The following is a 27989-nucleotide window of genomic DNA, read 5'->3' on the forward strand; positions in this document are numbered from 1 at the left end:
ATAAGATCAACGTAATCCAAACCGTCAAAATCATAGACCAAACAAAAACTAGAATCCGGATTGGGTGGCCCAAACAGCTTCAAATATTCGGCTTTCATTCATCAACATGGGTTTAGGATAAGCATTTTCAGAGGACCGACTGTTAAAAAAAAAAAAGAAGAAGCGGGTTTTATTGTTATTCCTGTTATTCCCGGTGGTCCGTACAATCCCATTTCTCTAAGGTTTGTTTTTTATTTAATTCCTTTTAATACATGTTTGGATTACGGTATTTTTCCTGCTCGCGTTTGGCGGATGTTATCATGATCTTTTGTAATTTTGTTTTTCACTCGATTTTTTTCAGCTTCTTATTTGAATCTTCTGCCAGTTTCAGGCTCTGGTTTTGCACCTCGATTCTGATTTTCGAATTCCCTTTTCTACTCTTAGCAGTAGAGTTTCCTCTAATTGCGACCCAGAATTATTTGATTTTGGGAATTCTACTTAAGAGTAGAAATTCCAAGAATTTTGAATTTTTTTTCGTTGATCCAGCGAAACGCAGAAGCTAGTAACATGAAGGAGCGATTTGGGGAAATTTTAGGAAAATTGAGAAATTTTTATTTTTATTTTCTATAAAAATGATTTTCTAAGGGTCTGTTTGGGTGCCACTTAAAAATGAGAGTTCATCTCATTTTTTTGTTAATTGTGTTCATGTATTAGAGATTTTGATGATTGGTTGTCGAGATCATCGTTAATCCTTGCTGAAAAGATATGAGATCTCTAATACATAAATTACGATGAACTAAAATGAGATGAACTCATTTTTGGCGCACAGCTGCGTTCATCTTTGCATTCGTGGTTTCGAAGATTCATGTTTTCGAGTCATTTTTTATTCTTGAAGTTGATATAACAGATGTTTTAATCGCTTTTCAGGTTATACGTTAATCAAGTGTAGAGATGGATGTTTATGCCACTTGGCTTCCGAATTCATCAGATATGGGGTGCGCTTGTTTTCCATCGACGAGAGCTTCCTGCTTTCAGATGCAACGTGTTATTTCAGATCGAAAATGCAGTCTTGCAGGAAGCAAGGATATGTATGCGGGAGTTCTTACACACCTATCGCCATTGGCATCTCGAAGTAGGCCAGCTTTGGCACTTCGAATTTCAAATTCGGCTTCTGGTGTTAGTAGCACCAGTTCACGAAGGACGACACCGTTGAGAAAAAGAGGTGAGAAGGATGCTGTCACGCTTGAGAAATCAAGCAGTGCCATGGAACAGCTTGACTTCGAGCGTGGTGTTTGTATTCCTTTCCGAAAGTATACTCCAGAGACAGTATGTGAATTGTCCCTTTTAGCTCAAGATGTAGCATTTTTTGTAGTTCAGTTGGTGGTTTCAGGTGTGTTTGGTTGCACTAAATATGATGAAATTATGAAATGTCATGATTTTGGTGCAAGCAAACGCACCTTTTCCTTACTGATTTTATACTAATTTGGTTGCCTATTATTAGGTCAGAAATAAAGTTTTGGAATCTAGAGGGGCTATACTATCACTTATCGGTCGTGGAGTAGAAATAGTTTGGAGTCTGGGTTTTTACTGGTCTACCCTTATGTACGACTTCTTGGTCGGAAGGGATGAGGAAGTAGTTCCCTATCGTGCACGTCAGCTGCGAAACCTTTTGTGTGATTTAGGACCGTCTTTTATCAAGGCTGGCCAGGTGAATGTGCTTATTTATGATCTATGGTGTGAGCATTGTTATTTCTTTTCTTGTCTTTCGACATTAATTTCATGGTTGAATGACTAAATGCACACTGTCATTGTGATTTCCTAGCTGAGTGGTTTGTTGTCTTAATAGGTTCTGGCAAATAGGCCTGATATTATTCGGGAAGATTATATGAACGAACTCTGCATCCTCCAAGATGATGTTCCTCCATTTCCTAATCAGGTAGTGATGCATATGCCGATGTTTGCTAGCCCCACATGTCCATAACTATGGCCCCATATATATATTCAAATGTGCCCAATGTGGCAAAAGAATGGAACACATGAGATGTCCGTCATGTCACTCCCATTGCATGGATGAGCCTGCTGAGGAATCAGGCTGACACTCGTCAGATGGGCCATTTTTTGTGAAAGAAATGGAGAGCCGAGTTTATTTTAGTTGCCTATTTCTTTCGTACGTTGTAGCTTGGAGGATAGGCCAGGGTGATTCTTGGGCCAATACATCCACATGGTGGGGGCCACATGATGGATGGCTCGAATGTTCCATGCAGTGTTCAAAGTATCAGTATCGCTACAAGTTTCTTTGGCCAAGGATACGGAAACAATATCGATATCACTGATAATATCGCTGATAACCGAAAATGCGGGGAAACATGGGAAAAAGGGTGGAATTTTCAGCAAAACTTCAAGAGATGTTAAAATGTACATATTTGTATATTTAGAAATAAAAAATTGCAAAAAGAATGCATACATAATAAGTTTCCATTTAATGGGGCCTTAAAAGCATGTGTTGTTGTAAGAAATTAGTCCAACCATCACATCCGGCCTAGTTAACCATCCAACCTTCCATCCAAACATCCATCGATATTGCAAAATATTAACAACACATGATATTTCACCAAGAAATCATCGACAATTAGAAAGGAAACGAAAGATTGTGGTCTCAATATTGCGCATGTTGCGATATCGATAATATCGAGATATTATCAATATTATCAATGACAAATTGAACACTACATACAACCATGTACCTATGAAAAAAATTTGAAATAAAATTTTTTTTTCTAATAAACAAAATTTTGATGATATCAATACATTGGCAATATTATTGAAATATCGTCTATACACTTATGATACAAGAATTACCTAGAATTTACATAGTCGAAAATATTGGTGATACATTGGCGATATTAATGCATTGGCAATACAAGCGACACCTAGAATTTACATAGTTGAAAATTTTGGTGATTACATTAGCGATATTGATACATTGGCGAGACTTAGCGATATACATTGCTAATACTTGGAGTTTTTTATACTACCAGCGTTACCGGTATCGCTACCAGTGTTATCGGTATCACTGATCTGGAGGTAAAGATAATATCAGAGATATTTCAATATTATCGGAGATAATTCGAACACTGGTTCCATGTGTGTGGCACATGTAGTGTCATGGCTTCAATTGTTTGAGTGATGTACTGTCTAGAATGAAGGAGTGAGACCCATTTGCAGCAACTAATTGATTTCAGAGCAGTGCAGGAAGCCTTCAGTATTATTGAAGAGGAATTAGGGCAACCTCTTGAGAAGATCTTCAGCAAAATTTCAGCACGGACAATAGCAGCTGCAAGTCTCGGTCAAGTCTATCGTGCCACACTGCGTGATTCAGGCGAGGATGTGGCCATTAAGGTTGTAAGAAGTATAGTTTTGGGTCTCAACTTGTTTTCATTGGCTATAAATTTTGGCCATAAGAATTATGGACGGTGCAAATTCGTTGTTTTGTTTTGAATAATCATGTGCAGTAGATGTTATTCTTGTTTGTGATGCATTCTTCAACTTTACTAGCTCTAGTGTGTGATAGTATCAGTTATCTTGCCTGAGGTAAGAGTACCCAAACATTTATTGTGTAAGGCAATGTTGTTTGTTTATGTCTTTTAAGAATCTATATAGGGAAATATTGATTCTAGAATTGTAATTATGACATTTTTAGTTTGACTTTTTCTTATGGGCTAGAAACTATAACCTCTTGTGATTATTTCTTTGTTTTTCTATATCACATGGCAGAGGACATGTGAGATCTCATACCATTCCAAATTTTACTTTTCGTGAGTAATGAATGTTATCTTTGTGGTTGTTGCCTTCCATCCTTTATTTGCCTTGGAAGCCATGACTATACTGTCAAATGGGGTTTAATTCAAACTGTCATTTGTAGGGCTGTCAAAGGGTCAGGTTAGAATCTGGTATTACCGTATTAGTGCTATCGTATCTGAACCCAACTAAGGGAATCGGATTCGGGTCCTGTCAGGTTTGGGTAGTACAGGATCTGATCAGATTTGGGTACCCTGTCAGGCCCCATCCAGTCTAGTTTTGAACATGAATTAGATTTTGGAATGAGTTTTGGATCCACAATCGGGTCTAGAATGCAGTCCAGAGCCAGATTCGGGTCCATTTTAGGAACTTGCTTATTGTATGTTTCTCAAACAATAAATATAATTAAATAAATGATATAACTGAAAAAACGTAGATTCCAATACCTGAGTTGGGTATCCAACCTTACCTGATTTCTAACTGGATCCAAATCCATGTGCCCAATCCTGACCGATTATTTTTCAGGCCTAAAATCTGGATCCAGATCCTATTACATTGCATCAGGTACTTATGGTTTCCATGGATCTCGTACTTATTGAAATCCCTACTTATTTGTTTTAAGAGTATCACTTTCTACTAACACGTTGTATTCTTTCACATTTTTGAATATTGGATGATGTAATGTTTTCTTCATAAAGTTAGTTTTGCAATGGAGCTAAATAAATTATAATATGGGTGAACCTTGTCTGTTCATAGGTACAAAGGCCTGGAATAGAGCCCATAATCTATCGAGATCTCTTCCTATTCCGCACCCTAGCTTCATTCTTGAACGGGATTAGTCTGCAGAAACTGGGTTGCAATGCAGAGCTCATTGTTGATGAATTTGGAGAGAAGCTTTTGGAGGAGCTTGACTACACTCTGGTAAATTTGGTGACTTGCAAGTATCTGAAAATTCCTTTCTTTAGAAATTAAGTTCCCCATATTGTAATCCCTAACAATAGAAAGGAACTGTATTTATATCAGGTTGCGTTAGGGTTGGCAAACCCAGGACTCTGTCCAGGTTGACACTGTGCCTTGAGCAAGTCATGTTTTCCTAATTAAGCTATTGTATAATTATAAAAATATGAATATAAAATTTTATTGAATTGCTTATAAAATCCATTATTCATGTTTAGAAGTTGCATGTGATTTAAGCTTTATAAGAATAAATTAGAATTGCTACAAGAATAAATCATAATGAACAAGTACCCCATTCATGTCAATGCATGTGAGATCAAGGTGTTTATAAAGCTAGCCCCTTGTGAACATGTCATATGACTCATATCCTAAAAACTTGTTGAGTCTATGATTATCCATTGATCCTTGTTCGATTATAAGTTAATAGATATCTACTATTCCTTGTTTGATTTTGTAAATGTGGCTATGGTCGTCACTCATTAATTGAGTTACATGCCCTGATTAAAAAAATAAAGAAAGAGATAGGGAGGAATGAAAATGAAAGAGAGAGAGGGTGGGAAGGGTGTAGGTAGCTTTTATACCATCTTATGCTAAAGTATTATGTTTATGTAGTTATAAATAATGTTAATATCATACGTTTTATGTTAGCTTTCATATGCCTTTTAAACCAACATCGCAACATGACATGACTTGATCAGGTTTCTTTGACTTCGGGTTGTTGGGGAAAAAAAATCAGATAACTCACTAGGGTCATGTAAACTCTGTGCCTTCACCTACTCTACAGCAGTACTGTCTTTATGACATGGTGCAGCATAAAAATAGGGTTGAATTTGGCGAGTCACAGTTTGACTTGACCAACCTTGATTTGAGGTGCATCATTCCTGTGTCTCCTGGCTTCTATTTTTACTACATCTGTACCCAAAAATGTTTACTCCTGTGTTTAATATTAGTCCTGGTTATTGTGTTGCTTTGTTATTAGGAGGCCCGAAATATTGAAGATTTTTTGGAGAACTTCAAAAATGATCCAACAGTCAAGATTCCTCGGGTTTATAAAAAACTTTCAGGTTCACGAGTTCTGGTAATGGAGTGGATCGATGGCATCCGAGGCACTAACCCACAGGTTTGGATAACAAATTGAAACCTTGCATCTATTTCGTTCTTTCTTCCAAAATCAACATCATGGACCATGCCTATCAGTTAGCTTTTGCTTTTCTTATGGTTTTAAGGATTAAAAATGTAATGAAAATAACAATCTTGTCTCCCGCTCATTAGATGAGCTGGTAGAGAGAGTGCAGTGTGTGTGACTGATCCAGGGTTCAATCCTTGGTTGTGTTACCTTCAGAAAAAAAGAAAAAGAAAAAGAAAGAAAATAATGATCTTATTCAAAATACTGATATCTGTCTTTATATATTGGAATAGTAATTTATGACAGAATTTCTAGAGAGCCAGAGAGTCATTTTTTTATTTTTTGGGGATCTGATGTAGTTAGTTGTCATTTTGGATGAAACTCAGGCTATTAAAGAAGCAGGCATCGACATTAATGGTTTTTTGACGGTTGGAGTGAGTGCTGCTTTGAGACAATTGCTAGAATTTGGGTTATTTCATGGAGACCCACATCCTGGGAATATATTTGCTATGCGTGATGGTCGTATCGCATATGTAGACTTTGGGAATGTTGCTGTGCTTAGCCAGGTGAGTAATATTTGGTTGATGAAATGATTCTGCATAAAATTGATGGAACCTTTAGTATATCTTACATTATAATTAGTCAAGCTTTTAACGCCATTGGGAAGTTTGAAAGTGATGCTAGGTCACTATTTTCAGTTTTGATTGCATTATCATTTTTCCCTTTCTTATCGAGTATTATTAGGGGAAAAGATAAGCACATAAAAAACACAAAGGTAACCACCATTTAAGAGAAATGGAAATAGAAGTGAACCATTTTCAATTCTTGAGAGGTATTTGGGTGAATCCAAAAGTTCGTTAAATGTTTGGGCATGGAGTTTGGTATGATGGGCTTGAATAGCTTTATCAAAGAGCAAGATGTCTTCTTCTTTGTTTCCTCTGGAAATAAAAAATAAAAAGATTGGCAGCTCTTTGTTAATTTTTCTCATCGTGTCCATCTCTCTTCTAACAAATGGGTGGAGAGTAAGTAACACATTTCTTCTTCTTCTTCTTTTTTTTTTTTAATTTAATTTTTTTTTTTTTTTAATACAATTGCCGAAGGGGAAAGAGAAGCCCATCATTCCAATTAAAATTACCAATATTGGCACCATCAGTAGTTTTTCTGTTTCCCACCATTCCAATTATTGAAAACCACATAATTCCTTATTAACCAATGTTCACTGAAGAAATTTTCATGCCAAAAAGGCAAAGCCAAGGACACGAATGAACATGAATCAGGTCACCAAAGGGATCTGCCCTTCTTTTTGAGGTCACCAAAGGTTGCATTACCTTGGATAATCTTTTGCTACAATTGCATCTCATGAGATATATTCAGAGTATCCAATGGTGACTTTTTCTTTTCTGGTGCCAGCAAAATAAACAAATTTTGATCGATGCTGTTGTCCATGCGGTAAATGAGGACTATGTTGAGATGGCAAATGATTTCACGAGGCTTGGTTTCCTTGCTAGCGGAACAGATGTATCTCCAATTATTCCAGCTTTAGAAGCAATTTGGCAAAATTCAGTGGGAAAAGGACTTTCTGACTTTAATTTTCGTAGTGTTACTGGTAAACCTTACATTCTTGTCTCTATTTGTTGTTAGTTACAGTTTTTTCCCTCAACTTCGTTGTCGATGTAATCACATAATATCTTTACTTGGTTCTTTTTTAGATTATACTATACATTCATGAATTCACATTCCATTTCCGATAAAGAATTAAGTCAAGTTCTAGTCTCAGGGTTTTGAGATAGCTGCATGTTCTTCAATCTAATAGGAGGTACAGTAAATGGTACTTCCTTTGGGAATGTTTCTTAACATGCTATAATTTTGACAACCTGATAGCCTTTTTAAATTAGGAATGCATGTTTCCCTAGTTGTCCAGAAACTTGCTATATCCAGAAAATCTTTTTTCGAACTTTGCTCAGTTGGCATAATGCTTCATCAACAGTGTTTTGGCTTTAGTCCCTTTATGTTGATTGACTGTTTTGTGGTGTTGTCCAAAATCACTTTTGAGTCTTTCTCATTTCACCAAGAATTGATGGTCCATAGCAGTGCCGGAGGTAACAGTCTATTTTTTTTATCTGCTTGTCAGTCAGCAGACATGAGGACACCATTCTGAGGACTTCCATGGTTTACCTGGTATAGCATCTGAGAATCCATTATCATATTATATGTTCTTAATTTTTATTTTTTATTATTATTTTTTTTTTTCCATTTATCAGGTTTTACCATAAGTAACTAGAAATGGCACTATGAAGTTTGTAGCCAACCACATAGATGCCATATCCATGAATAAAATAAGAAACATGATGCAAACCCTGACAAGATTCCGAAGAATCTGAATGGCAGAAAAAACTGGCCAGTGTACCCAACTCCAAGTGGAAAATGCTCATTCATTGGCACCAAAAGAAAAACACGAGGAATGAATCAAATTTGTCTTACTACCATGCAGTAGGAACCATCCTAATTTCAAGCAATAATGTTCTGACATGCCATGGGATTAGTACATCCCAATGAATCAGCACTTAGGTATGGCAAACAGTGAACCTTTCCATTATTTTCAGGATCATTTCCTAAATCCTAAACCCCATACCGACCATCTGCATGGAGTGAGCTAAAGCTTCGGGTTTTTTTTTTTTTTTTTCTAGATCATTTCCTGGTTCCCTTGTACCAGAAACTCTGGTTATTTAGCCCATTCCTAGGGCTTCCTAATATATCCTGCTTACTAGTACGGTTGCTTCCGTTGGTAGAAGTTGAGTTGGGTTGAGATTCGTCGAGCCCTTGAATCAGTAAGTCTATTAGAGTAAGTAGCCAAAGGCTGAGGAAGAGAGAAGAAACTTGCAAACCTTTTGCCTTTATTTTTATTTACTTATTACAACAAGGTGGGAAGAGTCCTTAGCTGCAAACCTAGGAGACAGTCCACTACCTAGGTCCTCTGGATGTTAGATCCAACTCAATACTTTTGTATGGGAGGACTCCATGCTTCTTTATTGTTACTTTGGTGGAGCATTTTAATATATTTTTTTTTTCTTGAAGTCATTTAACAAGAATAAAGAAAATAAAAGGCAATTATGTCTAGAAGTTACAGTTAAAGGTTAGGGTTTATGAACCCAGTCAAAAGCTGTTTTCATAAACTGTATAGTTAGCCTGGAAAGACTCAAAACTAATGCGCATTCTTTGCCGTTTTGTATCCGTAAGACAAGCTGTTTTCATAAACTGTATAGTTAGCCTGGAAAGACTCAAAACTAATGCGCATTCTTTGCCGTTTTGTATCCGTAAGACTATCATTTAACTTGAATTTCTTGATTGGCTAGCTACAAGCAACATTCTAGTCCATTTAATTAGTTGTATAATTGTATTATTTTAGAAGATGGTTTTGAGCAAGGTCAGAACACTCATGAGTCATGACACAGACTCAATTCATTGTACCATTTAACATGAACGTGAATGTGGGTCTCAATGTTGGACACAGGCACAATGTGTCAGTCTCGAGGTCTGAAAGTCACTCTGACATGTATGTAACAAAATATAATGATATTGGAAAATGTATCATCATATAAATGTTATTTCATATATCCATGATCTGTAGAAAAATGCATCCACACAACTAAAAATAGAACTATATGAGGAGTACATTACTCCTAAAATCCAAGATGAAAAGATCAGTAAGGCTTTTCCTAATAGAAGTTTTCATGTGTCCGACATCCAACACCTGTGTCAGAAACCAGAATACGCGCATGCGCGTGCGTGCACACATAAAGAAAATGGATTGAGCTTGTTTCATAAGTTGTACTAGAAATCATTCAAAAAAATTGTACTAGGAAATTTTGACCTGGGGTAGTCCACTTGGCAACTTTAACAAGTCGGGTTTGGTTTTAGAAATTCAATAAAACATGCAACACATAATCAGCATCATCATAAGCCTTTTCCCAGCTATTTGGGGTTAGCCATATGAATCATTTTGTGTCAACAATTCCTGTATGAGGTCCTATCCTCTGCAAGTAAAGAAGGCTTCATATCCTTTCAAACCACCTGATCCAAGTATGTTCCGTCTTCCCCTCATCCTCCTTTGAGGCCCTTCATCTCTACTCGTAGTTCTCCTTAATGGAACCATCTCTGATTTTTGTAGTAAATGGAGAAATGTCTGTCTGCTTTCCATCATTTTGTCTCATATCTACTCTCACATTACTTTAGATGACCTCATTCTTGATTTGATCCTTGCTAGTCTTTCATCCATTTTGACATCCTCATCTCCGCAATGGTCCTCTTCTAATCATGCCGGGCGAGAGGGAGGGAGTATCCAATAGTACTATTGTAACATTTACCATTTAGTCATCATGTGGACCTAGAGAGAGGAAAAATTGGAATTGTATAGAGAAAAGTGTAGGTTGACTTCTGATTATAATTGATTTTAGTTTATTCTTTATTTATCCATTTAATGAGTTATTGGTACCATAATATATTATAAATTTAATTCATGCAACAAGCATCCTTTTTGGGACCATTCATTATATTATAATCAATTCAATCCATGCTTATTTTAATGAACTTTTATATACATATAATGAACAATGCAAACAGGGCCTCTTGTTGATTAACGAATTACCATGGTTATTTTAGTGAGGAAAGTGCCTCTATTTTTTATCAACCCTAGGACATGTTTTTCAGCCATAAGTCCATAACATGCCCAAATCTAGGTGGAATTGGGCTTGTCAGAAAGATAGCTTGATAAGCTATCATACCAATTTGTGGAGTTCCAATGTCATTTAACACCAAAATAAATAATTAAAGTTTGGGACTTTTATTGATCACAATATTAATTCTCTTTTGTTATGCACAGGCACCTAGGAAGCGGTAGGTAGAACCTTGAATCTGATATGCCTGAAGTTAAACACATGAGTGTGCAGCAGAGGGGTCTATTTGGAAGGAATTTGCTATTTGCATCTGGGATGACGTTGATCCAATTTGATCTTGTCGTTTCACTCCAAATTGTTTCATTTGAGGAGATTTGCAGGATTCAGAAGTGTGAAGCAGAGAGGGCTTATGATTATTTGTTCTTTGCAACTGAATTTAGTTTGACAGTGCGAAGTGTTCAGTCTCCTCTGGAAGAGGCCAGTTCCTTTACAAGTCCTTGTAGAATAGGCTTATTCTGCAAGGGTTGCTTGTGGGGCCCACCATGGTGGCCCTACCATGAAAGTTGGATGACCCACATGAATTTGAAGGTTTTCTTGGGTGGTTGTCCAAAGTTTTCTAAGGTGTGGCCCATTGTATGACTGGATAGGCCTATTTTTTGGGCCATCTCATCATCATGATGGGGCACACTTAATGTGTGGGTTGGATGGTGTACACATACAACATGGTGGGCCTCACACGAGCAGCAGTGGGTAAGTAGGTGAATAACTTTTCCATGCAGGTGGATGACTTGTAGAATAACCTTATTCTACAAGGAGAACAAGCTTATTCTACAAGGAATTGTAGAGGAACCACCATCTTTCTGGAATTCCTATCATATGGTACTGTGTACAATTGAAACATATATTCATCAAAATAATCCATTGGTCATCCTTTCAGTTGGAAGCTTTCTCAGCAGTTGGCCCTCTTCTGGGCAGATTGAATGACATGAAATGTAGACATTTTTATCATAGAACTCTCCATTTTGTTCCCTTGCAATTGTCATGTTGTACCTTTTACAGATTCAGGCCCTAGTTCCAACCTTGATGACAATCATTTTCTTGACTTGTTTTAAATATATGTTGGATCACTCCTTTGCTTATTCATATTTCTTTTCTAAGTTTAATCTCTCCAAGTCGCACTTACCAAACACATGCTTCAATGTGGTCAAGAGTTGAGACAACCATGTTGAGGTTTGTATGATTAATGTGAATGGTGTACACTTTGCAGGGAAGTTCAATCAACTTGTTTACCAGTACCCAATTCGTATCCCAGAGAGGTTTTCCCTTGTTATTCGCTCTTTATTGACTCAAGAAGGCATCTGTTTCACACTGGAGCCAGATTTTAAGTTTCTTGAGGTGAAGAAACTTCCCTTTCTTGTATCTCTTTGTTCTATAAAAAGAACCATAGATCTTTGACATTTGAAATTCCAAATTTGTTGCAAAAGGTGGAGCTATCTTTTTATCATGGCAACAAAAGTTACCATGAGCACTCCTATTGTAATCATCATCATCATCATCTTTGTTACTTTCAATGGATAGATGGGATGAGCGCATTTTCAGTTATTTGATAGTCATCTTTTGCAGGTTGCATATCCATATGTGGCAAAACGTCTGCTAACAGACCCCAACCCTGCTCTTCGTGAACGTCTCATACAGGTCAGTTTCACAGATTTTCTAGCTCATAATGTATATGGCTCTTATTAGCAGCATGCATATCTCTCGTATTTTCTTGAAAGTTACTTTTTGGAAACTTAAACGTTACCAGTATAAAGAAACCTGCCTTCTGATTCCGTTGAGTGTCCACCGTCAAGTGAGCATCAAATGATCAGGATTCTGCGTGAAACTTAACTGGAACTGGCGTGGTGAACATGGCTGTCTATTTCTCCAAAGATTCTTACAACACTCGAATAATTAGAATATCTGCCCAATGCTGATGGAGACTAAGTGATCATAGTGGTTTTTTGAGATAAGATACAATTTAAGTAATTTTGAAAATGAGGGAGAGAAGGTTGGCCTGGTTGGCAGATGCCTAAAAACAAGTTCGTCTCATTTTAGTTAATCATAAATTCCATAATTATGCATAGGTGATCATGATTGTTGGTTATCAAGATTATTTTAATCCTTAACAAAAAGAAATATGATCTCTAATACATAATTATGATTAAATAAAATGAAATGAACTCATTTTTAAGGGTCTCCCAACGAGGCCCTATTTAATTTCATGCTGCTTACCACTGCCATATTCATCTGTCAATGCCCCCCAGAATGTTGGCTTGCTGAAACAAATTACTGCATGACTGAATTGGCTGGGTCTGGAGAGATGTTAACTGTGTCATAGATCTATGCCCTCTAAGTTGAGGGTCTACTGTAACAGTCTTTTCTTAAGCTGACATGTGATTTGGGTGGACTGAAGTACATGGAACTCCATACTCTAAAAATTGCTCTGCTTGTAGAGTTGCATTCTCATCCAATAAGCTCTTAGTAGTCTCTTAGGCCTAGAGCAGCTACTCTCTTTGCTGAATTCACTTCAGAAATTTTTGACTTTTAATGTTTAAGGGGTAAATGAAGCATATCTTAAGCAAGTGATCTTAGTTTAACCACTCTGTACCTTCAATTTACAGATGCTAACCAAATGGTGATCACAGTGAATGCTATAGAGATGGCAGTCTTTCTCCTTTTACCTACTTTTTTTGCTTTATTTTTGCATCGTTGTGGTTTTAATGTGGTAGATAGTATAACAATGAATAGGTCATTTTAAAGCTCTCCTCAACAATTTGTTGACATCCGCAACTCCGCCCAAGGTATTCCACATAAATGGGAGAGAAAGGATACCAGTTGACGTGTGTAATGGGCTTCACTTTTTCTCTTTTTGCCTCAGGTTAGAGAAAGAGAGAGAGAGAGAGAGAGAGAGAGAGAGAGAGAGAGAGATCATAATGCAGGGGCATTTTCACACCGAGCTCGAGTGGGGTTGCCTGTGGGATGTAGGGGCACACTCGGGGTGGGCGGCCTGTGTGAGGAGAGTGGCTCTTGTGAGGCGGGCCCCACCCGTGTGAGGCGGGTGGCTCGTGTGAGGCGGTACCCATGTGATTTGGAGCCCACGAGGGATGATGCAGGACATGAAATTCAAGTATGGTGTGCAAGATTTTCAGGCTTTAAATCACACTAGTTCAGAAACAGTTACACAAAATTCCACATCCCACACAAAAGTTCAAGCACTCAATCAAGGGGAATTGTATGTGGATCGAGGCCTACACATGCTAGGGCCGGATCAATCAAAATTATAGACCAAACAACAATCAAAGGAGGGTAAATTCATCCATACATGCACAGAAATAATTCTCCCAATCCAAGGGATTTAGAAATTTCTATTCGAGGAACCCTAAGGTTGAAGAAAGGGCATAAAATTGGGGATTTGAATAATTTAGGGTTAGGTTTAGGGATTTTGGGTGAAAGAGGAGTGAAAGAGATGAGAAAGAAGAACCAGAGATGTACCGCACGTGTGGACAGCAGCAATGGCCCATATGCACGTGTGTCATCTTGGCCGCGCGTGTGTGGAGCCCACTATTCATAAAAAGGACAGCTTGGCCATGGTCGGCCAGGGGTGGACTCTAAAACTCCCAAATTTCAGCTCGATCCGATGCACGGTTTGTGCGTGGTGCTCCGCTGAAATTTTAGCCCTCCTGCAGGGCCAAATTCTGGCAATCTGCTGTAGAGAGAAAAACGGCTGCAATAGAAGATGAATTTGAAGCGTAGATGATTGTAGGAGGAGAGAAATATGGATGGAAAAAGGTGAGGGTGAATCAGGATAGGTGTGGCTTCACACCACGGTAGTCAGCCCTTCAAGGAAGGGAGGGTTTCACACCCAATTGAATCTCCACAACTCAGAAATTTAGAGGAGCAGAAAAACGCAGAAATTTTATTATCTTCAATGAGAAAAAAAGACTACAATGGGTGCCTATTTATAATAAAACCCTATACTCCAAAACGCACGCCATGTGTGCAACCTATTACTTGGAGACGAAGTAATAAAAAATAACAACTAATCAAAGCAATCTAAACCATCCATGATATTCCTAATAATAATAATAAGTAAAATCCAAAGTACTAGATTAATTAGAATAGTGTGCCACGATCATGAGAACCCATGGTGGGGTTCACATGATTATTGGGTCCACTCCAACGAACCAAAACGCAGTCCTCTAACTTGGAAACCCTCCCTGGACGTTGTCATCGATCCAGATCGATGGTGGAGCCCTCCTCCTTGCGAAAGTGCGTAGGGGGGCGTGCGTGTATGCGTGATGTCCCCATCAACTCTCCCCAGCTGTGAAGATTTCGCCACTAGCGAAATAAAACTTCTGAACCGCTCCAAGATGTCAGGATCAAGTCTCTGAAGCTCCTCCTTAGTGAGCCACGTACTGTCTGAAACTGCGCATGACTTCCACTTAACCAGGTACTTCTAAAACCCGTCGTCCGACGTTGATACTATCTGATGGTCCAGAATATTCTCAATTTCTTCTCTGAGTGTGGGAAGGGTAGGTATGGGAGGTAGAGGCTGGGAAGAAGGGTCGGGAAAAGGCCATGGATCAAGGGACAGGTCTGGGGAATCAGGATGGTTGGGCTAAGAGTCGGATAAAGTATCAGTGATCCCCTGAAAAGTAACTAAATCCTCCACATTGAATGTGGAACTAATTCCCATGAAAGGTGGAAGATCTACCACATACGCATTGAAACCGTTTCATTTTATAATTTTGAAGGGTCTAGCGTTACGTATGTGTAATTTGTGAACCGCCCCCTGAGGATACCACTCGGGCCTAATGTGGACCATCACAGAGTTCCCTACATTGAATTCCTTGAAACGTTAATGCTGGTCTGCAGAAAATTTGTAATGTTCATTACTAATAATAATCTTTCGCCTGATTTCTTAATGCAATGAATGGATGTGATACGCAAAAGACTCTGCAGACTCTGATGGCCTATGGGACAATGACATAGGGATAAGGTCAATAAGCTTCATAGGCTTATAACTAGTAACGACTTCAAAAGGACATAGACCTGTGGACCTATTGAATGCAAACTTGACTATAGGTAATATGGTGTCCCACGTCCTGGTATGCTCCCCCACTAAACATCTGAGCAAACTCCCTAGGCTCCTATTGACCACCTCAGTTTGACCATTGGTCTGAGGGTGGTAGGCAGAAGAAAATTGGAGCCTAGTATTCATCATGTGCCATAGTGTCTTCCAAAAGTAACTTATGAATCGCATGTCGCAGTCAGACACTATGGTTTTTGGTAACCCATGCGGTTTGACAACCTCACTAAAGAATAGCTTAGCAACATGGGATGCATCGGAGGTCTTAGAACAGGGGATGAAGTGGACCATTTTAGAAAAACTGTCCACTACAACAAATATGGAATCGTGTGTCCAAATAGTCTTGGGGAGTCCAAGCACGATGTCCATACTGATGTCTTGCTAAGGGATGAATGGAACTGACAAAGGTGTGTATAATCCTGTATTTTGCTTTTTCTGCTTTGCTAGTTGACGAGTACGACATTGCCCTATAATTTTGGCCACGTCTCGCTTGAGGCTTGGCCAATGAAACCTATCCTCCACTAGGGCAATGGTCTTGTCTCGACCGAAATGACCCGCTACCCTTCCTGAATATAACTCCTAGACAAGAAAATCACGGAGGGAGGTGCGAGTTATGCACAAGCGGTCACTCCTAAACAAATATCCGTCTAAAATCAAATACTCACTGCTAGCTCTTGATAGACTCTCTAACAATGATGCATACACAACTCCAAAATCAGGACACTCAGAATAATCTTCTTTGATGCGCTCGAGACCCGTGACTTCGACACATGGAATTCAGTAACATGACTCGATGACTCAATGCGTCGGCAGACTTATTCTCTACACCGGCCTTGTGCTTAAGCACAAAAGTGTACTCTTGAAGGAATGGAACCCACTTGGTGTGCCTAGGATATAATTTCTTCTGAGAGTTCAGATATCTCAAGGCCTCGTGATCTGAGATTAGGACGAATTCTTGCAGCAATAGGTAATGACGCCAATGGTACAGTGATTTCACTACTGCATAGAACTCTTTGTCATAGGTGGAATACTTTTATTTCGCCTCATTCAGTTTATCACTAAAAAAGGTGACAGGGTGCCCTTCCTGACTAAGTACTCCTCTTAACGCGTCATATGCGACATCAAAAGCTTTTGAATAATCCGAAAGTCGCGTGACTGGAGCTTCGTTCATCTTGACCTTTATCTCCTTGAAGGCCTTCAAGGCTGCCTTTGTCCATTGAAACTTTTCCTTTTTTATGCAATTCATGATGGGAGCCATAATGGAACTAAAGCCTCGAATGAACCGCCTATAGAAGGTGGCTAAGTCTTGAAAGCTACGCACCTCATAAATATTGTGGGGTTCAGGCCAATTAATGATGGCCTTGACCTTCTCGGGATCCGCCGATACGCCCTCAGCTGACACAATAAAACCTAAGAAAATAACACTACTAGACAAAAACGCACTTCTTTAGGTTAGCGTACAATTTCTCGACTTTAAGGATCTCACAAACCTACCTCAAATGGTTGAGGTGTTGTTCCTTGGTCATGTTATAAATCAAGATATCATCAAAGTATATGACCAGAAACTTCCCCATGAAGGGCCTCAACACTTAGGTCATCACATGCATGAAAGTGCTTGGGGCGTTGTTAATCCAAAAGGCATTACTAGCCACTCGTATAGCCCATCCTTCGTCTTGAAGGCCGTCTTCCACTCATCACCAGGGCATACACGGATTTGGTGATAACCACTTTTGAGAAGATAGTAGCATTGGCCATCATATCCAAATGTCATCAAGACGCGGTATGGGAAACCGATACTTGACTGTGATTTTGTTAATGGCCCTACTATTAACACACATCCTCCATATAACATCCTTCTTATGTGTAAGAAGGGCGGATCTAGTTGGTATCCCAAATCGGTTATTACGATCGGCCATTATCGCCGATACAGAATGGCAGTTTCTCTGGGACCATTTGCGTACTGGTCGAAACGGCCGTTACGGAATTCTATGACCTAACGGCCGTCATTTTAAGCCTCTAACATTGTTAACGACCCCCCAATAAAAAAGGAATTACCTTTTTTTCTTTCTTTTCTTCTTCTTCTCTTTCTTCTTCTTCTTCTTCTTCTCGAGCAACTGCGGCCACCTTCTTCTTCTGTTCTTCTTCTTCTCCTCTCTCTCTCTCTCTCTCTCTGTCTCTCTCTCTGCTCTCTCTTCTTTCCCCTTTCCCTCTTTTTTCTTTTCTCTCTTCTTTCCCTCTTTTTTCTTTTCGTTTCCCTCTCTCTCCATTTTTTATTATAGCTATCCACCTGCTGTAGGTACGTGTCACGCAAAGACGAGCGCTAACACTCCTCGAGCTCCGAGTTGTACGAACGGTTCAAAGGAGATCAAAGTTATATGGCCCCACAGTGATGTATTTATTACATCTACACCGTTCATCTATTTTCAAAGATCATTTTAGATCACCACCTAAAAAATGAATTATATCCAGAGATCATCTGGACCACACCAAAAATAGCAACAGAGATAATGATTTTCACGGTTAAATATTCGTACTGCGCACGGTAACGTTTATTTTCCATCCAATCTGATCAGACCCGAGTGGGCCCCACTGTGATGTATATATTTTATCCATATCGTCCATCCATTTTGCCACGTCATTTTAGGTCAGGATTCAAAAAATTAGTAATATCCAAATCTCAGGTGGACCACACCATAGGAAATAGTGGTTATAGAATGCTCACCATTAAAAATTTCTCCAAGTCCACTGTAATGTTTATTTTCAATCTCACTTGTTAATTGGGTCACATTGACGTGGATGAAGGGAAAACACACATGTCAGCTTGATCTAAAACTTTTCTAGCCCCCAATAAATTTTTAACAGTGAACGTTTAATTATTATTGTTTTTTATGGTGCAATCCATCTGAGCTTTGGATGTGCCTCATTTTTGGGGTCATGCCCTAAAATTATTTGGCAAAATGGATGGACGGTATGGATATAACACATTCATCACGGGTGAGGCCCAAAAAACTTTGACACGTGTGCTGCACTTTACATCCGAGTCTCTCTTAATTCAAGCCTTAAAAAATTGTACACGAGACATATATTAACTTAAAATTTGACAATTAAATTATGGACTGCAATTGCTAACTCACAATGCCAAAATCAAATTATTTGAATAGTTTTAATTGTTAATTTGTGAACTTTTATTTTTTAAAATAGGGCCTTTTGATTTTTTTTATTTTTTTTATGATTCACTATCCAATAAATGTCCACCAATTTATAAGTGGGATAATGACAATAAATGGCATGAATTTGAGGCTGATTTGGAGAATAGATTGGTCCTCCAAGTCAGCCCCAAATTGGCAACGCCATCTACCTGAATTTAATTTCATTTTTTTAAAGAACTATTGGGAGAAATGATATCAAGTTGTTAAGTATATAAATTACATATTTAAAAAATTAAATATATGAATTTTGTAGTTAAATTCAAGTTACCTGGTTAAAAAATTAATTAGACAGTCCGATACAACTTCTCACCAAAGAGTGGACCATTACACCACCATAAACACGTTCCAATTTATAAATCAATCCATATTTGGAATGCATAAAATATTCAGGATATAAGCCATATTTTTTATATTTTTCGGCAAAAAAAAAATTTGCGCCGTTATGAGCCGTTACGGCCCCGTATCCGTATCGGTTTCGGAGGGCACCGTTACGCCAACCGATACCGATACGGGACACCTTGGGACCTAGGGATATGAGGATATCCCGGATCTAGTATAAGTCAGTTTACGGTCAAGTTTGGATCTGATTCTACTGACTAACCATCCCTCTTTTCTGTTCAAACTAGGAAGGGGTATCCAGAGAGAAATGAAGGATGAGGGGTTCGAGATGAAGAAGCTCATTCAGTAGATCATCAGGAAAGACATCATGAAATTCATGTACTACCTGAATGACCTCGATGGATAACTCTACACTAGCCTCTGATATACTTTTCCTAATCACATGGGCGTAAACCATCGAGTCCGCCTCAGTTTCTCGCTCAAAGTCTTTGGCATTTAGAATATAGAGAGACCTGAACTTGGACTTTGACTCCTTCAATTCTTTTGAACTGCTCATACCACTATGCGTGGTGGACTCCTTTACAATAGTGCTTTTAGGTGGAAGTGGATTTAACTTGACTTTCTTGCCCTCAAATCAGAATGTACATACATTCGAACGACCAAATATGGTGACATCCCTATCATAGAGCCAAGGTCTACCTAGAATGATATGGCCCACATCCATGGGAACAACATCACACCAAAGTGTGTTTTTATAAGATCCAAACTGAATAGGAACAAGACAATGGTGCGAGACTGGAATGGAAGTTTCATCAACCCAGGATACTCTATAGGGTTGAGGATGGGCTTCAAGCTTCAAGCCCAAATGGTTTACAGTGCTAGTTGATGCCACGTTGGCACAACTACCACTATCCACGATCATCTTATAACTCTTTTCCCCACATTTTGCATAAGTATAGAAGATCGTGTTGCGGTGCCAATCGTCAGTGTTCTTGACTTGAGCAAGGGCGTAACGCACAACTGCGAGGGTCGCAGACTCTTGCACTCCTTCTTCCTCATCACTAGGGGTTTCTACTGGCTCATATTCTTCCTCTTCGCCGTCACTCTCTAAGGGCACTAATTCTATTTGCCCATCAATAAGGAGCACCTTGGTGCCCTCTCTCATGCCGCACTGGTGGGCAAAGTGACCAAACCCTTGACACCTAAAACACCTAGTTGCTCCACTCTTATGTAAGCTAAACCTGATAACTTCTTTACCCTTATCATCATTGGGCCTGGGCTGAAAATCACTGGAAGGTTTGCTTTGGTACCTAGCGTTAGGCTTAGCCCTAGAAGGGTTGGCCTTAGCGCCAGAATCACGAAACTCAAATCGCCTTCCCACGAATGCTTTGAGGTATTGATCAACCTCCAACACTACTTGATACAATTGTTCAATAGTGTCTATGTCTTTTGTGAGCAATTCTCTCCTAATGTCAGTACGGAGGCCTGTTTTAAATCGAGCAAGGGTGAGTAGGGGATCCTCATCAACTTCACACTTGGTCAAGTACTCTTCAAATTTCTTAATGTATTCCGCCACACTCATGGAACCTTGTTGAAGAGACTGTTGTTTCTCAATCAACCGTAAGCGATAAGAGAATGGGAGGTATTTCTCCTTAAATGTTTCTTTCATTTCTCCTCAATGAACTATTGAGAGCTCCCTCGTTCTTTCTTTCTTTCGCTCTACAGTAGCCCAAAATCTCTTTGCTTGACCCACAAGCTTCATCTTGGCGAATCGGACTCGACGAGCATCCGATATGTCATACCACTCAAAATAGTGGTTCATATCCGCCAGCTAGTCCAAAACGGCTTTAGGGTCCAAGTAGCCATCAAACACAGGGGCATTTACTCTAACTCCCTTAAGGAGTTGCGCATCTGGGTCATATTGTTCATAATGTCCCTTGCGGGGTGGGTGCACGAGCGCGCACACATGATCAGTTCCTTGGCCACCTCCATTCCTTGGTCTAACCTCCTAACCACTTGCCTAAGATTGGGCATCTTCCCTAATGGTGGGTTTGCCCCGGCGAAGGTCTCTAGCTGGGTAACGCGCACATTAAACTGCTTAAAGCGTTGGTCCATACGTTGTTCCAAGCGCTTACGAAATATCGGTATCGCACAATGTATCGCACCCTTGGGATACAGATACGTATCGGTTATCGCACGGGATATATCGTTTGTATCGCATAGTTTATCGCACTTTTTGGGAAACATGGGGAAACATTGGGAAAATGGTTGAATTTTTTAATGAAACTTTGGGGATTGTTAAAAAAGCCCTTAATACACACTTTTAAATCATAAAGTTTCAAAAAAGAAGTGTACATAATAAATTTCCTTTGTATAAGGTCCCAAGCTGTGCGCTGTCCGATTGAACTAAAACAACTATATTCAGTATCAACCCCGTTCATCCGTTTTTCCATATCATTTCAAGACATTATCTAAAAAATAAAACAGATCCAATAATTAGGTAGACCATACCATAGGAAACAATGGTGATTGACCATTAGTGGGCCACAAAAGTTTTGGTTCAGGCTAATAATAGTTTTTTCTCTTCATTCAAACCATAAATTTATCTGGTAAAATGGATGGACGGAGTGGATAAAATACATGAATTATAGTTGGCCCACAAAGTTTACAAAGTACACTACTCATTAGGGGATCCACTTCCCACCACACTGGGGGTGGGGTGCTGCTACCAAGTTCCTTCGCTCAAAACCTATGTGGGGTCCACTATGATGTTTGTAAGAAATCCACCTCGTCCATTCATTTTTTGAGATCATTTTAGCACTTGAGAGCAAAAGTGAGCAGAATCCAAGACTAAAGTGGGCCGCACTAAAGGAAAAGGTGGGTAGGAAAATTCCTATTGTTGAAACCTCCTTGGGTCGTAGGGCCCACGATAATGTTTATTTTCTATCCAATCTGTTAATTAGGTCACACAGACCTGACCTGAATGAAGAGGAAAAATAAATATCATATTGATCCAAAACTTCCGTGACCCTCAAAAGGGTTTCAATGGTAAACGTTCAATCTACCACTACTGTTTGCAGTGTGGTCCAGTTGATCTTTGGATCTGTCTTATTTTTCGGCTCAAGCCTTACAAAGAGCTCACCAAATGGACGAACGGCCTGGATATAACAAATACCTCATGCTGGGACCCACAGAACTTGGTGACGTCAACACAGTTCGGTCGTGCGCCGTGCGCGCAGGACGCGGATTTCCTGCGAAAGCCTTTCGCAGGAAGTTCCTGCGCTCGGAACCCAGGTGGGCCTCACTGTGATGATTTTGAGAAATCCTCTCCGTCCATCCGTTTTTTGAGTTTATTTTAGTACATGAGGCCAAAAATGAACCGTACTCGATTCTCAAGTGGGTCGAAAATGTGAGAATTAAATTTCGACAGTTGAAACATTCGTGGGCCACAGAAGTTTTAAATCATTTAATATTTATTTTTTTGAGTTCATCCCAGTAGGAATGACGCTATTAACGGTATGGATGGCGTGTAAAAATCACTGTAGAACCCAGGGAGGTTTCAACGGTAGGAATTTCCCTAATCACCTTTTCCTTTAGTACGGCCCACTTGAGTCGTGGATCCTTCTCAATTTTGGTCTCACAGCCTAAAATGAGCTCAAAAAACGGATGGACAGGGTGGATTCTATACAAACATCATGGTGGGCCCCATATGAGTTCCCAGCGCAGGAGCTTCCTGCGAATGGCTTTCGCAGGAAATCCGCGTCCGTGCGCGCATGGGCGGGATTAGCTGAGTAGCGAGACTCGCTACTGAATTGACGTCACCAAGTTCCGTGGACCCCACCATGATGTATGTTTTGTATCCACACCGTCCATTAATTTGGAGAGAACATTTTATGCCATTAGCCTAAGAATGACTAAGATTCAAAGCTCCAATGGACCCCACCACAGAAAGCAGTAGAGAGAGTGACGCCCACCATTAAAAACTTCTGAGGGCCACAAAAGTTTTCGATTAAGCTGATATATTTTTTCCCCTTTTATAGTGCCTTTTTTAACTTATTAACGGGTCGGATCTCAAATAAACATCACGGTTGACCTTAGGAAGGTTTCAACGGTGTATGTCACTTTCTCCACTGTTTTCTGTAGTGGGGTCCATTACATAATTTTATCTCCCTCGTTATTCGACTCATGTCCTAAAATGATATCTCCAAATGGATGGACCGTGTGGATATAACACATTCATCATGGTGGGACCCACGTAACTTGGTGATGTCACTTCAGTAGTGATCTCGCTACTCAACCTGTCAGTAGCTAATCCGCGTCCGAGAAAAAAGGCTCGAACGGCCTTTGGTTTTCAAACAGAGAGGGTTCCGGAAACCAGAACCCTAAAATCTCCCCCAAATCTCATCGGATGTCGCCGGATTTCTCTCCAAAATCGGAGATGTTATTTGCGGTAACCCAGGAATGGCGCTTCAATTCGAATGGCCCACCAAATGGAAGCTTCCAATCATGGCGATCTCTTCTACAGGTACCGAAATCCACCCTCTATTTTTTTTCTCAATTTTTTCGGATGATGACGTCGATGTCCGACAATAATGGAGAGGAAATCGCGCAATATCGTCAAAATATCGTGCGATATCGACGATATATCGGCCGATATCTGGATTTTGGGTTTTTTGGTATCTTCCGGGGGTTATCGCGAGTGTATCGTCTTGCAGGGGTGCGATAATGATCATATCGGCCGATATATCGGCCGATAGTATCGATATTTCGAACACTGGTTCCGGTGATGTTGAGACGTCTGGTTCAAGGTGGCTAACATGTCCCACTGGCAATTACTCCATGTTTAGTGTAGGGTGCAAGCCAAAATCACGACCCGTATGTGTGGGCATACAATTACTAACTCAATTTAAGGACCTTCTATTGCAACTATATGCGCCTAAATAGGACTAAATGTTCCTATAGGACTCTATATGGAGAAAACGACACAATACTAAATTTCCAGCAACCTATCTGTCAACAGAAAATCCAGCAAAGAGATATGCGAATTTTCTGATAGCAGAAAATTCAGCAGCTTATATCAAAAATTATGGACCTTTAAACAACTCTATATGATGATACTTGATGCATAATGGATACAAATAAACTAAACCCTAAACATGTAATGCATTCCCCTATAAAAGCCTTGTGCTCTGATACCAAATTTGATGCAGGACATGAAATTCAAGTATGATGTGCAAGATTTTCAGACTTTAAATCACACTAGTTCAGAAACAGTTACACAAAATTTCACATCCCACACAAAAGTTTAAGCACTCAATCAAGGGGAATTGTATGCGAATCGAGGCCTATACATGTTAGGGCCGGATCAATCAAAATTATAGACCAAACAACAATCAAGGGATTCAAAAATTTCAATTCAGGAAACCCTAAGGTTGAAGAAAGGGCATAAAATTGGGTATTTGAATAATTTAGAATTAGGTGTAGGGATTTTGGGTGAAATAGGAGTGAAAGAGATGAGAAAGACGAACCAGAGAAGTACCGCACGTGTGGACAACAGCAATGGCCCAAATGCGCGTGTGTGTCATCTCGGCCGCAAGTGTGTGGAGCCCACTATTCATAAAAAGGCCAGCTTGGCCCTGGTCAGCTAGGGGTGGACTCCAAAACCCCCAAATTTCAGCTCGATCTGATGCACGGTTTGTGCGTGGTGCTCTGCCGAAATTTTAGCCCTCTTGCAGGGCCAAATTCTGGAAACTGCTGTAGAGAGAAAAACGTCTGCAATAGAGGATGAATTTGAAGCGTAGATGATTGTAGGAGGAGAGAAATATGGATGGAAGAAAGTGGGGGCGAATCAGGATAGGTGTGGCTTCACACCACGGTAGTCAGCCCTTCGAGGAAGGGAGGGTTTCACACTCAATTGAATCTCCACAACTCAGAAATTTAGAGGAGCAGAAATTTTATTAATCTTCAATGAGAAAAAAAGACTACAAGGGGTGCCTATTTATAATAAAACCCTATACTCCAAAACTCATGCCATGTATGCAACCTATTACTTGGAGACGAAGTAATAAAAAATAACAACTAATCAAAGCAATCTAAACCATCCATGATATTCCTAATAACAATAATAAGCAAAACCCAAAGTACTAGATTACTTAGAATAGTCGGCCACGATCATAAGAACCCATGGTAGGGTTCACATGATTATCGTGTCTACTCCAACGAACCAAAACGCAGTTTTTTAATTAGGAGGCCCTCCCTGGACGTCATCATCGATCCAGATCGATGGTGGGGCCCTCCTCCTTCTTGTGTACGTGTGTAGGAGAGAGAGAGAGAGAGAGAGAGAGAGAGAGAGAGAGAGAGAGAGATGTGGGGGGGGGGGGGTGCGTGTGCGCATGATGTCCCATCAAGGGGAGTTCGGCCGAGGTCCTAACCCATGAGATGTGGGGCCTGGGCTATGAGATAAAGGGATTAATTCACCATGCTCTATCAGTTTGAGCTTTTAGAGCAAGTAGTTAATTGTCCTGCATCAAATCAGTTTAAGCAAAAGATCTCCAGCCATCTCACAGGCCACAGGGTGAGGGTGAGGGAGTTCAATTTCCTCATTTAAGGATGGCCCCCCTCCGGTTTTTGGTGCGGAAATAATTCCAATTGCATAAGGTATTGAAAGAGAACTAATCACCTGCAATTGGTTGTATGGCATGACCCATTATTTTATGCTTTCTAATTTTTTTCTTTTGTCCTTGAAAATATTGAATATTTTCAAGGGCAAAATGCTTTGTGAAAAAGGATCATAGGTTAAGCTGGCCCATGATCAGTTCTAGGTGATCATGCCTCACCATTGAAATATACCACTATTTCTTACAGAAGGGAAGGCGATGGGAATTTGGGTGGTAGATGTGAGTTTTTCTGAGCTGGTTAGACTTAGAATACAACGTGATGGACAAACCCCATTCTAATCCCCTGGCCTTTAGGATGCAACATCAATTTGGAATCAGACAGTGACTGCCCTAAAATCGACATTGGTGCCAGTTTTCTGAGCTTCTAACGAGAGGAGAGTGTGAGAAATGGAAACAACAGGATCTGAATATTGTGAAGGAGCAGATGTGGGTACCTGTTTGTCCTTTGTGTGTGTGTGTGTGTGTGTGTGTCCCCAAAGGGGATGAGAGAAAGGGATCTGGTAAGCTAACTGGTTTATGTTGCCGCTCATGAAGGGTCAATTTGATGCCTGATGCAAGTTGTATCCAGGTTGGCCAGATCATACTGAGGATATGCAGGATTCATGTAGCCAACCCGATTAGTTGCGATAAGGCTTAGATGATGTTGATGATGATATGTAGATGCATCATGGGTAACTTCATGCAATAACTAGTGTCCCAAACCTAGGTAAAGTAAGAAGGTTGACATCAGGTGGGCAACTTGCCACCTAACTTTTTCCAAACAATCTTGAAAGCTGATCCCAAATTGCCAGGACAACACTGTTGATGGCGGCAGCAGTGGTGGGGGTCATGATATCTACATGGATTATGTTGATTTATGTTAATATGTTTGGGTAATAACTAATAGTACAGCATCTGTATGGATGTGTCTGCAGAAAGGGCTTCTGGGGTTGCATTTTAGACACCTACTGTTATTAACTCAGATCAGGATGGGCTTTACTGTAATTACTGTTTGACAATGTTCTGCTAGTTTTCTTATTTGTCTACAGGTTCTTTTTAAAGATGGAGTTTTCCAGTGGAAACGACTTGAAAACCTCATTGTTCTAGCGAAGGAAAATGTAACCAAGATGAACAACAATCCTGCATTGCAAGTGAAAAACATGTAAGATGGCCTACTTCTGAAATCTTGATCATATTATCTGACATTTCATAGAACTTGCATTCCTAACTTTTTCTTACAGGCAAAGAACAAGAGATTTGCAATTTGAAAGGAAATTGGACCTTACCAACACTATAAAGGATGGAGCTCGCATGTTCTTGGTCGATGCCAGCATTCGTCGACAGCTTATTCTAGCTTTGACTGAAGACTCCAAGCTTCACATCCAAGAGGTTTACATTATCCTCAGTCACTAGTTTGTTACCTATCTGGATAGTCACTTCTGCATTGCTGAAACATGTTGGGTCTTTTCCATAGCTGGTGGACGTATATCGATTGGTGGAAGATGATGTAGACATACCCTCAGTGGCAGTGAATGTCATACAAGGTAAAACTTCAAATTCTTGACTCTGGACAAGTTGATTTGGATGAAAGATCATGTGACCAACCCTTTTATTTCTCTTTCTTGGATTGAATGCTTGTGATTGCAGAACTACCGGCTGTTACTCGTGATATCATGCTGTCGTGGAGTGAGTCTATTCTGTCGGATCGCTGACCTAAGCTTGTAACTGATGGGTTGACTACGACCGCTCATCTGCTGATTAGATTGCTTTGGGTTGCATTGTTCGGGTGATTTTGTCCGTTGGATTGGTTCTACTATACTGTATTCAAGTTGTGTATAGCTGCAAGATTTCCTTAAAAATCATGAAACGATGCTCATGTGGATGCAAAAGAGGTCTTTCCAATACCACACAAAAGTGTCCCATTTCATGATTTTTTGAAATTCTACTGAGAGTTAAAATTCCAAAATCACAAATTATCTTCCTCTACTCCTGAAATGGCCATGAGCCAAACGCGGCCTTAGGTATTTCTTTTTCCAAGTACTGCGCTCCTTGCGTATTTACATCACCTTGATTTTGTAAGTAACTTTTTGGGGCTTATATGCAATTTGTATATTTTAATTTTTA

General features: G+C 39.7%; 1 protein-coding gene across 2 annotated transcripts; it reads left to right on the top strand.

Annotated features, from left to right (window-relative positions):
- Positions 1 to 4: 4 nt before the first annotated feature.
- On the top strand, positions 5 to 27989 carry LOC131233977 (protein ACTIVITY OF BC1 COMPLEX KINASE 1, chloroplastic). Of its 2 annotated transcripts, XM_058230901.1 has the most exons (15): positions 11 to 221; positions 907 to 1305; positions 1481 to 1687; positions 1826 to 1915; positions 3232 to 3378; positions 4534 to 4698; positions 5714 to 5854; positions 6247 to 6426; positions 7271 to 7466; positions 11801 to 11928; positions 12157 to 12228; positions 26915 to 27027; positions 27107 to 27254; positions 27340 to 27409; positions 27513 to 27989. In XM_058230901.1, exons 2-15 carry the CDS (start codon positions 931 to 933, stop codon positions 27575 to 27577), a joined length of 2097 nt encoding a protein of 698 aa, XP_058086884.1. In that variant the 5' UTR covers positions 11 to 221; positions 907 to 930; the 3' UTR covers positions 27578 to 27989. The 2 variants fall into 2 exon arrangements, 1 of the variants encoding a protein (XP_058086884.1); XR_009165439.1 differs by lacking the exons at positions 27340 to 27409; positions 27513 to 27989 and having other exon boundaries at positions 5 to 221; positions 26896 to 27027; positions 27107 to 27143.

Source organism: Magnolia sinica, chromosome 18, assembly GCF_029962835.1.
Source record: "Magnolia sinica isolate HGM2019 chromosome 18, MsV1, whole genome shotgun sequence".
NCBI classification, from domain to species: domain Eukaryota; kingdom Viridiplantae; phylum Streptophyta; class Magnoliopsida; order Magnoliales; family Magnoliaceae; genus Magnolia; species Magnolia sinica.

What these genes read in the sequence shown, in the direction of transcription:
- LOC131233977 (XM_058230901.1), top strand. Translation starts at nt 931, where the DNA reads ATGGATGTTTATGCCACTTGGCTTCCGAATTCATCAGATATGGGGTGC. An exon ending in TTCCTCCATTTCCTAATCAG is followed by an intron (nt 1,916 to 3,231) that starts GTAGTGATGCAT and finishes AGAGCAGTGCAG; the next exon opens with GAAGCCTTCAGTATTATTGA. An exon ending in GGCAGTGAATGTCATACAAG is followed by an intron (nt 27,410 to 27,512) that starts GTAAAACTTCAA and finishes TTGTGATTGCAG; the next exon opens with AACTACCGGCTGTTACTCGT.